The sequence below is a fragment of the Ixodes scapularis genome, unplaced genomic scaffold (assembly GCF_016920785.2).
Source record: "Ixodes scapularis isolate PalLabHiFi unplaced genomic scaffold, ASM1692078v2 PGA_scaffold12__126_contigs__length_90152505, whole genome shotgun sequence".
NCBI lineage: Eukaryota > Metazoa > Arthropoda > Arachnida > Ixodida > Ixodidae > Ixodes > Ixodes scapularis.
Window position 1 is genome coordinate 4,086,804 of NW_024609838.1, and position 11,334 is coordinate 4,098,137.

The 11,334-nt window shown below is 46.7% G+C and overlaps 1 protein-coding gene across 1 annotated transcript; it reads left to right on the forward strand.

The window, feature by feature from the left end:
* The first annotated feature begins 1,814 nt into the window (after positions 1-1,814).
* LOC8024510 (E3 SUMO-protein ligase PIAS3-like) lies at positions 1,815-2,675 on the forward strand. Its single transcript, XM_029991311.2, has one exon. The coding sequence runs from the start codon at positions 1,815-1,817 to the stop codon at positions 2,673-2,675; it is 861 nt and encodes a 286-aa protein (XP_029847171.2).
* Positions 2,676-11,334: the final 8,659 nt, after the last annotated feature.

Sequence of the window (11,334 nt, forward strand, 5' to 3'; positions counted from 1 at the left end):
CAAAATTGACTATTCTAAGTTTAGGATGCAGACATTGGGTGGTTTTAATATTTCGCGTATAGACTGGGCTTCCGGTTTAATTACCGGCGTTAATTAAAAAAAACAAGAAAGAAAGGCCTCGTTTTTACTTGACTTTGACAACTTCAACCGCCTTCATCAGTTAAATCATTTTAAAAAGAAAGCACGAAACGTACAGTATCTTAACCATTTTGTTCTTAGCTCGAGACTGAGGCAGGAAAAGAGGAAAGTTTCGAAGTAGAAGAAAAATGAACAGTCGAAGACACGTCTCTAACACAGTGTCCTCGACTGTTCATTTTTCTTCTACTTTGAAACTTTCCTCTTTTTCTGCCTCAGTCTCGGGCTAAGAACATAATGGTTAACATCCACCAGCTCGCCTGCGCAATCACTACGTTATCAGTACAATATCTTCTCTTTTTTTTTTTTTTTGTCAAGCTTATTTGCGTTCTGTGTCACTCCGGCTTCTCAGCCCTTGGTGAGGATTGACGAGTTTCACCCGCCATTTACTGTCTCTTGTCGATTACCTCCAAATAATACTACAAAAACAGTCGTCTTCAGTCTTCAATTTCAGCAAAGGTGACTATCTACGTTTGTACAGGTATCTTGAAAGTTGTGACTGGACAAATGTATTCTACGAATCTTGTACCGCAGTCAGCCGTCACTACAAATAAATGCTCGCATTTATTTGCAGTGAATTGGCTTTCGTCCAAGCATTCAGCTTATCAAAGGTTTACTTGCACTTTCTAAAAATAATTAGAGTGATTCCCTGAAAGAAAAAAAAATCGCTCGTGCCCTATACGTTTTCTGTACAGACCCCTTTCGAAATACTGCCCTCTGTTGGCAGATGTGCGATCCCTGCACAATGGTGGACTAAATCCGCAACGTCACGGTACGCTTTATGCGTTTGCCATGGTTAGATTAGGAGGAAAAGACACTCACAGAAAAAGGTGATGAGCGCAGTGGCGTTGCACTTTAGAAGCTGTTTGATAGACTCGTCGACTCCTAGCGTTTACAGAGCTCTGGCGTTCGCTATCTTATGGAATGACTTGCGCGTTCCACGACGTCAGTTGTTCCGCCATTGTGCAGTGGTTCCGACCTTCTAATAACCGACACGTGACTTTCGAAGGGGGTCTTTTGCCCTTTAATTGGCGTTCCCCTCCTTGATTTTGGAACACTTGGGCCTCTAAACTTGTCAAACTCGAGTTGGGGCCGAAGTTGACGGAGCACACCGATTGGCCTATCACGACAATGACTTTGCGCTTTTTTCGCCGACGTCCAATTGGCGTGCTCCGCGAAATTTCTGCTCCAACTTTGTGTTTGAAGAGTTTAGGGCCCTTGATTAGTAGTCGCCGTATTAGTTTAGCCGATGATATCACTCGCACAAAAAACATTACAAACGCCGTGACATCGCGCTTTTGGTATATTGGCCCCATGTAACAGTAAAAAGGCACAAAATGAACAGAAAGATGAAAACAGACATGTAATGGCATGATGCCATCAACTCGCATCCTCGCAAGCACTTTGCATGGTCATGCATTTCTTTGGCTTGCGAAATAAATGGTCACAGAACGAATGACAAACCAAAACGCTGTGTCATATCTATAGTTGGCCATCGTCGAGTAAAGCCGATGCTTCGACCATTCGTCTCTTCCACTTTCCATCTCCCCCCTCACCCTCCCCGGCGTATCAGCTCGAATCGGCCTGCGTGGCCTCCCTTTTACAGTGCCACAAAGCGCCCAGAGCCACAAACCAGTTCACACCCGCGTTCACATCGCTGTGTCGGACCCGCACGCGGCATGCTTCCTCTACAGCCCTTCTACGCGCCAGTCTACACCGACGTTCGTTGCTTGCAAGTTGGTTACGGCGGCAGGAATTACAGGTGCCGACTCCTGCCGAAGCATCTTGACGCTGACCGCGAAAGAAGACGAGTCCTCCTTGTCTTCAACAATTTCCCGGAGCCCGAGTGCAAGCACGACGAAATGACGGTAACCCTCAAGATCAACGACGCCAAGTTCTTCGGCGTGCCTCTGAAGATGCTCGACATCACGGGGCACGTCTCTGCCGCAGTGAACAACATCCGCATCGAGGACTTCAGCGTACCCGACGGGTTATACATCACGGTTCACGTCGTCGACAAGACACCAGAGCACGAATTGGTTCGGTGGGGTGAGGACGTTCGTCTGAAGGGAATGGACAACGTGGCCGCTGCACAGGAGTGGGTGACGGAGGCGGTTGGGGATGAAAACACTGTCGTTGACTTCATTACGCTGTCCCTTACCTGTCCTTTGTCGAAGACTAGGCTTAAGGTGCCGTGCCGCGGTGCCAGATGTTCCCACGCCCAGACCTTTGACGCGATGGCCTACCTCGAGTTAAACGAAAGCACCCTCCGGCCGTTGTGGCGCTGTCCAGTGTGCAATCGAAGCATCAAGGTAGAAGAGCTGAGGATCGACCTGCTTGTACTCGAGATTCTGGGTCGCCTTGGCTCTTTCTGTGGCGCCGTAGAAATATTCCCGGATGGCAGGTGGACACCTGTTGTGAAACCTATCGACGTCATCCTGATCGACGATAGCCCCGTGAAACCGCCCGACGTCGACCGAAATCGGAACATTTCAGTGATTAACCTGGCATCGGACACTTCTTCGAATGAAGATGACTGACTGAGTGGTGTGGTAGATCCATCGTTGGTTTTATGTTCCTAAGAACCTCCGAAACTTAACAATTTTAAAGAATGATTTTCTGGCCTTTCTTTTTATCTCAGGAGGCGCTGAACGACATCGGTCAGTGATACCATCGTTTATGTATTCCTTGGACATTTTTAGAACTTGTATTTTTAATTTTGAGTGTTTTAGGTATTATTTACATCCGTGACACGAAACCACTTTTGTTATAGTATGGTGCCTGAAACGCGTGTTTACCGCGCCCAAAAAAGTGGTCCCCCGATTTCGCGTGATGACGTCATAAAATTGTCATGCTGTCGCCGGCCGCGATCCTAGCGGCGTCCCAACAGCTGTGGTAAATGTGGCAGACGCCTGTTCTGATGCATGTGGCTCGGCACTCCACGGAAAGTTCGACAGTCAGGAGTTGTGTGAGTATCGCGATGTCCGCGACACTCACATTGGCGCGTGCTTTTCACGAGCGATTCTACGACCGACCGCCAGGTTCCCGACAGCATTAAACTCCGGCTTCGTGACGTCATGTGTTGCCAGTTGGGCCACTTTTGATGCTTGGGCGGAATAGAGCGCTAAACACAGCAGTCGCAGACACATTCCAGGGACCGTAGTTCTAGTCCCTACAGGGAGTTTTCGTAGACCACGCTTCCCCCTTTGCTAAGCCCTCCGCAACGAGCAAGCCGCTACTGCGCCTGCGCGCCAATGGACTTCACTGTAGAGTTCCGTGTATCGTATAGCGGGTTGCGGAGTGTTGCGGAACGGCAAAATCTATCTACAAAATCGCCCTACTGACAAAATAAAACCGCCATGGGAAGTTTATTATTAGTATTAGTATTATTGCGAGCTTTTCTTACCTTCGATAACACTTTGCCATATTGTGTGCTGCTGAGCGTAAAACGCGCATCCAAAACACGGTGGAAGTCAACGAGGGCACGATGGAATGACGTGTATCCGACAAAGACTCCCCTGCCGGTCTCATTCTGCGAGTGATTATACAGTAACGCTGGCTGAGGACGGTGCATTCCGTGGCGACTGTTTTCGCAGCCCACATCAATTAGTGTCTGACGTCTCCGGTTAACTTCCGTCCTTCCGCTAGTACCGTAGCGGTTTTGAACAAAATGAGGCGCTGCCATAAATCGTCCAAGATTACGACGGGATCCAAAGACAGAAGAACCCTCGGTCATACCATATCTATACATTGAGTGTAATAAGCGTGCCGCGTGCTTGAGATTTACGCGGTAAAGTGCCGAGGAACAAGATCAGCGCCAAGTGGTACGTCTACGCATGATCAGTGCCACCGCAGCCGCGTAACGGACGTATGTTTCTATAGAAAAATACACACCGGCAAACATAAAATTTACACGAATAAAAACGCAGGATATCGGTGCGTTCATTGTGCGGGTTTGATTTACTTGGTCACATCAAACGCACAAAGGCGACGAAGACAACTGTCCGAGAGTCAGAGAAAAGAAGGTCGAGAGTGCATTCGTCCGTTTTCGATCTGTTCGAGTTTGCCGAGTAGCGTTCTGCATGGGACAATTCAAAACTTGAGACCAAATTCGAAAATGTCGAGCACAATGTGGAAGGATTACTACATAACAGTTAACCGTCACGCCAAGAAATATGGGGCAAATTATAAAGTCTCCACCGAGTAAAAAAAATAATACTCTCTAGAAAGAGACGAAATTGTATCCGATAAAGACACCAAAGGCTCGTAGCTTGACCCAGGAGAACGATGACATTATCATACAGCTATAGTGTTTCTCCAGAACATAGAAATATGTTGCATAAGACAGTTTCCCCATGTTGAACCTGTAAGTCATTTCCGAACTCTGAAGGACATTCGTAGAAAAGACAAATACTCCCGACGCCGTGCGTTCTCCTCTCTTTTCTATGCGCAACGTAGTTGAAAGGAAAGACTTGGGCATCAGTTACAGAGTCGGATATCCAGAATTCAGTGCCCATCGCAATAACTAGGTTCAGTCATAGCAACAAGTTCCGCAAACTCATCAACTTTTTTTTTTTTTTTATGCTTTGACAGTTTATTAACAATATTTCTAGTTCCAGCACCGGCTTGGTAATTTTGTATGTTACTTTTGTCGACTCATTCCGGGTGTACACATCACCACTGATCCTTCACTTATCGTACCGCAGAGATACCTTGTGATCGCGCTTACGAGAGCATTTTACGCTATTCAGAGGTTGCTTGTTTTTTTGTCCCCCCCCCCCCCCCCCCCCCCCCCCCCCCATAGCTTGCGGTCGTGTCTGAGGATATCAAGTTTTTTACTAACGTCGAATAAACGCAGAATAACGTGTCGAGGTCTGCTACCCGTTCCGCTCCCAAGTCTGTGAATGCGTTTAGGACATTCCCAGTGACTGTGACACCTAACTTTTCTTCAAATACATTTTTAAGCACCAATTCTTTGAGCGAAGCCGTAGTATCGTAATTAATCTCATTTATGCCATGTACAATTATGTTTTTTCTCTTCGTTAGTTTTCAAGGTCATCAACCTTTTCTCGGTTAAGTACGTTACTTTGTCAGAAAGTAGTTTCAAATTCTGCTCGCATCGGTCCACCCTCTGGGAGCACTCTGATCATTCTTTCACCATTGTCTCAATTGCCGCTAAGCGTTCGTTACTGCCTTTCATGCGCATGTCGAGTTTCATCTGCATGGACTTTATGTCGGCAGGGAGAGATTTCTGGTTAGCTAAGATTGCGGCAAGTTTTTTTCCCTCCACCCCAGCTCTCCTGAGTCGAGTTCCACGCCTCCGATTAGAACCACCATCAACGAACAAAGGGAATCAAAGCAACCCGTAACATTGCCACACGGCGTTCCTGGTAAGGGCAGCACAACAATACACGAATAATTGCTCTTGAGTGTTGAAACACAGCAAGGCCTACCGACCTGTACCAAGAACAGAAGCGGGTTTGATGGGCGTCCGCACCATAGCTGCGCTGCCCTGCCCACTGACGAAACTCAGGCGCAGGGAACCGGGGTCCTGAAACACGAGGTATCGATGATGGTAGATCCGTTTATTTTGTTCCTTGGTTCGCTCAACACTTAAACTCAGCTCCGTAGCGTAGAACTCTTTGTCTTCTAATCAAAGCAACGAAATTGTACGAAATTAGAAGCGCCTGGTGCGAACAATTTATAATAGACACTTTCATCGTCGTTGTTAGTATAATTACGAATCGCTTGTGAACCACTTGGGCTTAGAAGAGCTCTCTAAACGACGTACCATTTATGATGTGATCTGTTTACATAATGTAATTTCTGGTCAAATCGATAGCAGATCGCTTTTGTCATCTGTGAACTTTCACATACCGATGAGAAGTAGTAGAGTGATCTTACCATTTTATCCGAATACCCCATATCATGCCCCACCCATGTCTAGAATCACGCACTTGTGTAATGAACTTTATGATTCCGATTTGGACATATATCCACACAATGTTTTTTTATAAGTGCTGAAAAGATTGTAGTTTCTTATATATATTTTGTTCGTTTTTAGTGTAGGGTTTTATTTCCCGTTTATCATGCCATATACTCGTTGTAGAGACCTCTGATGTTCCTGTATTTTGTTGGCTCAGTTGGCTGTGTTATTGTGAAGCTCATTTTTGTTCATAGTGTACCAATAAGAAGGCTTTTATGACTGTTTTTGTACACTACCAGAAAATAAAGTATTTTATTAATATTATATTACTACATATCGATATACTCATCTCCTGCAACATTACCAGCGGAGATACATGCCTAAAAGACGCTACATATTTTGAACATTCAATTTTTCTGTACTGCAGTTTGGGCTCATTGTTAAAATGAGCTGTCCTATGACAATGATTTAACCCTTGTACAATGAGAGAGAAACCAACGTTTGCAGTTGTGTAACATTTATAGAGGTCAAATAAAAAAAAATAAGACTACGTTCTACGGCAGTTTACCGAAGGTAGTCGTAAGGTTTGAGAGGCCGTGAGCACCGGACCACTCGAACATGGAGCCCGCAAAAGAAAGGAAGAACAAGACAGCGCCACAAACACAGAGTTGGCGCTAAATCAGTTGAATCACGTGACACGAACTTAGTCGAAGCTGACTCAAAATGTATTTCCTGTGACGTGAGGAACACACCGAAAAGGGTACACATCACGAAGCTTGAAAGAAAGCTCACCAGAAAATCCAACCGTGCTGCAAATAAAATAAAAAATAAAAAAAGAAGACGGCAAGTTTTTTTGTTTGTTTTTTACAAACGTTGGCATGAAACGAGAGCGAGTAATTTGCAGAGTGGTGCTGCGGTGTTGTGAGGTGTCGGCAACTTCTTCGCAAACCAATTTCCGAAAACTTTGCCTATTAAAGGGGTCTTGAAAGGATATCGGGTTGAAATGTTTATGACTTTGCAGAGGCGTACTGGTCCTTGTCTTGCTCAAGTATGCTCGCACAGACCGCCACTGATTCAGAAGTTTCTTTGTCGCTGTAAAATGGGGAGGATAAAAGGGAACTAGGTATTTCTAAGTCTTGCCTTCGTAAAGCTTGATGACGTAAGTGTGGGATCGAAACCACCCACCTGACGACAGCCGAGGCCGGCTCATGGATTGGACGTGAGAACCTCGTGAGCACTCGACTTCGGCTCGTAACAATCAATGCCTCGGCGGACACTCGGGTAGTGGCTCGGGTCCAGCCACTGCGGTGATGAGAAGAGCCGAAGTCTAACAATGCCTGGAGCTCAGCACGCGTTTTTTACTTTGCCAAGCCCAGCGCCTGGCGGTATACAGCCACTAAATGAGCCGCGTTTAGAGAATGGACCTTTTCCGAGAAGCGTTCTGCGCACGCGCGAGCGCCCGATGCCAGGCGGAGGAAGTCGGAACGAAAAATCGAGGAAATTCGGAAGGGGGCTGTATATCAGCGAGTAGAACACGTAACTGCAGCATGTATATAATTGTGTTACACAAAAAAAAGAACGTCGACGGAAAGGAAAACACGACGTTTAGGTGAACGCCACGGATGCCCCTCTTTCAAGTCGCGTTGGGCAGGCGCCGCTGCTCAGAGAGCGAAGAAACTGGTAGCGTAACTCCCATTATCGATTGGTAGCGCAGGTAGGTCACTTCCTCCATTTTTAGTTCGTGCAGCCACCGCCTGGTGCCGTCGGTATGTGGAAAAGGTCCATTGGCACTCCGTTCCCCGACATTTTTGCGGGCGCCGCCATTTTGGAGCTTGTGCAGAGCAGACGCAACTGCAGAGTGTCATAATTCAAAAGTGCAACTTCCTCAGCACTAGATTCGGTGTTGGGAAGCTCGTGTAATCGCTTTGCTCCGTCGCGAAATGTTTAAACACTTTTGGATGGTCGAAAAGCGTTTCCTGTGATTTCACATAATGCTTCAGATAACTGGCAACCATGATTTCAAGACGCAAAAAGGCCAAAAGTCGTTACTCTAAAGCAGAGGCGTAGACTACGGGGGGGGAAGGGGCATCGGGGCTCGTGCCCCCCCCCCCCCCCCCCCCCCGTGCCATGATTCTTACCGAGACGCTGTTTACGTGCCATGTAACGAGCTTCTAGTTGTGGCATGTAAACAAAATAACGCACACAGCGACGGACACATGGCGTTATATACATACGCTGTAAAATGTACCCCCTAAAATAAACTACTAATAATTGCCGGTGTAAACAAAATTCCGCGGAAAGGCACCCCCCCCCCCCGGGAAAATGGAAACTCTACGCCGGTGCTCTAAAGCCTAGCTTATTTAGTGGCACTAGTTGGCGGCATAGGATAGGCATCAGGCCATAGTGGCCGCTTGTTCTGGCTCCGAGTTGAGAGGGTGAACGATGCAGCTCATATTTCTCGAATTTTTTCGGCGACTGCCACTGCCTCGAAAGAAAAACTAAGGGAAGTTTATTCGGTTATCAATGTTAGGGAGTGATTCTAAGCGAAAGTAGAAAAATTCTTTCATGACTCCTTGATGAAAAAAAAAAGTCTGGCATGACAAACGGTACCAGGAACAATTCTTTATTGGCAAGGTGAAAAAAAAAAAAAAAAAAAAAAACTACACTGATTACTTTTTTAAGTAGACCCCGGAGGAAAAAAAAAATCATATCAAGCACAAAGCCAAAATACTGAAAGAACAAGGTGTGCGTCCTGCCTAACGTGTAAAGTAGTGAGTGTTTTCGTACCAAGGAACGAAATATCAAGGTCCTGAAAATTAAGGTGATTAGATCGCCCGAAATAAACAATAATTAGATCCCCTGAAATAGGAAATGACTAGACCGACTGAAAACAGGAAAATGATTAGATCACCGGAAATAAAAAAAAAATGTATTAAACCACCTGTAATAGAAAGTGATTATATCAGCCGAAATAAACTGGTATGATCCTGGAATAACAGTGATTAAAAAAATCTTCAATTGAAAGTCATTAAAAACCTCAAATGCATAGTTATTAGAAATCCTAAAATTGAAAGAAGTGGACGTCTACGTTTAGACTAACGTGCTGAAAGAGAAACGAAGTCTGTATCCTGCACAACGTGTAAGCTAGTGAGTGTTTGCGTACTACCTAGCCGACGATCCCCCGCAGCGCGAAATCCTCTTCAGCTAAGGATCGTATCCCCTAAAATCGACTACTCCGCAGTCTCCAACATTTAAAATTCTGACATTTAGAGACTGAGACGTGTTGGCCGCGCCGAAAAAAAAAAAAAAATCATCGAGCTCATTCCGATTTCGTCACGGACGCGAACCTCTCGAAACCCGAACCGAAAGCGCGCGCGCAAGCTAAGCCTATGATCCACCCGAGGGATTCGCATCCACCTAAAAGCTGCCAACACCCTGTGCGCAGACTGTACTCACTTTTGACAACGCTTTACTAAAAAAAAGAAAAAAAAAGCCTCCGTGCCTACAAAACGACTCGCCTGAGAGGACCGGGATGCTTATACGCACGCCGTCCCCATGTTCGCCTTGCCAAAGCAGCGCGAGTGACGTCATGTCACGTGACATTTCACAAACCAATAAAACAACTAGTTTTAATTTAACCGGAAGTGAGGTCACGTCACATGACATTTTGCAAAGCAATGAAATGGCTGGTTTCGATTTGAAGCGGAAGTGACGCAATGTCACGCGACATAACGGAATTTATTACCGGAAGTGACGTCATGTCACGTGACAAGGGGGCGTGGCCAGGTGCTGTACGGGATATGGTTTGCTTAGGCCTCCCGCTCTATCGGCTTGGCGAGAAAGCGCGGAGTTCCCGCTCCAACGATCTCAGAGTGCGTCGTAAACCGGCGTGCGGTCGTGCATGACTACTGCGTGGTGCACGTTGAAGACCCCAGGCTAGTGGTTGTACCGCAGTGGCTAAATTGCTCATCTACAGCTGGGACACCAGACGACCACTGAGGCAGACTCACTTCCGGCTGTATAAACATACACACAACAATTTGCTTTTTTTATATAATGCTGAATCAGAGTGGTAATATGATTACTTTAACGCTACTGTAATTCAGCCGCTGAACCATAGGGATAATTTTGCATTGTTTACATTGGGGGCAAGGTCCGCGTCGTTCCGATGCCGGTGGTCACCGTACTTGCTTAGGCGCGATGAAAGGCATCTACAGGTCCTTCTGTGTGAGCGAATTTGCTGACCGTCCTATGAACACTCGTGGAATCAGGCAATATTCTACACTATAGACCAGGGGCGGCCAAGCTGCGGCTCGCGAACCGCATGCGGCTCTTCGCGTGTTAAAGTGCGGCTCGCGGCTTACTTGGCTTACTCCCCTGCCCCCCCTCCCCCGCCTCCCTTCCGGTCACCACGAACACTTCCCCAAAAAAAGAGATGGAACGGGTTTTAAATTGAAAGACAGGTTGCGGTTTGGTAGTCTTGTGCTACCGCTACCTTACGTACACTTCGACTGCTTTTGTCTCAGATAGATTGAAAGTAGTTCGAATTCCGTTTATTGTTCTGGACAGAAGCTTGCACCCCCCCTTGCGGCTCTTGGAAGCTTCGTGCTGTTGTTTGCGGCACCTAAGCCGGGTCAGCCTGGCCACCCCTGCTATAGACCATACCACTCACCTCTGACCATGGGTCCTAGATTATCATCCTGCTAGATTCTATTGATCTTCAATTCAAGCTTACCACGACGAGCGATGTAAACCCCGCAAAGGTACGCATTCGAAGTGATCGCAATATAATGATTATACATGAAAACTTACGTCTGCTCTTCGCAAAATCATGTTATGCGTCTGCCAGGTGCGCCGAACCATTGCGTGCGTTGAATGCAGAAAACACTGAACAGAGTACACAAGCCACGCGAGGACCTTGGATTAAAATTACAGGAAGATCCATTGGTGGACTCTTAAAGAATGCGTTAAGCCTCACAGTGGCCAGCCTTGTCTGCATAGTTCAAGGTCTTGTGGCGGATTACGGAACGCTATCCGGGTGCTTAGCGGGCTGCGGAAACGGTCTACTACAATTCCGGCGTTTCGCAAGGGTCATGATAACGTATTCCCTAAGAATACACCAGTGGATCTTAATGTAGTTTGTTTCACCAGGCGATCAGAAATACGCACCCCAGCACTCAGAACCGAAAGACACTGCCGGGTAAAAATTCAAAAGGGCGGCGGCGCCCCCCTTTTGATGGCGCCCTGGGCGCTCGCCCAGGTCGCCCACCTCT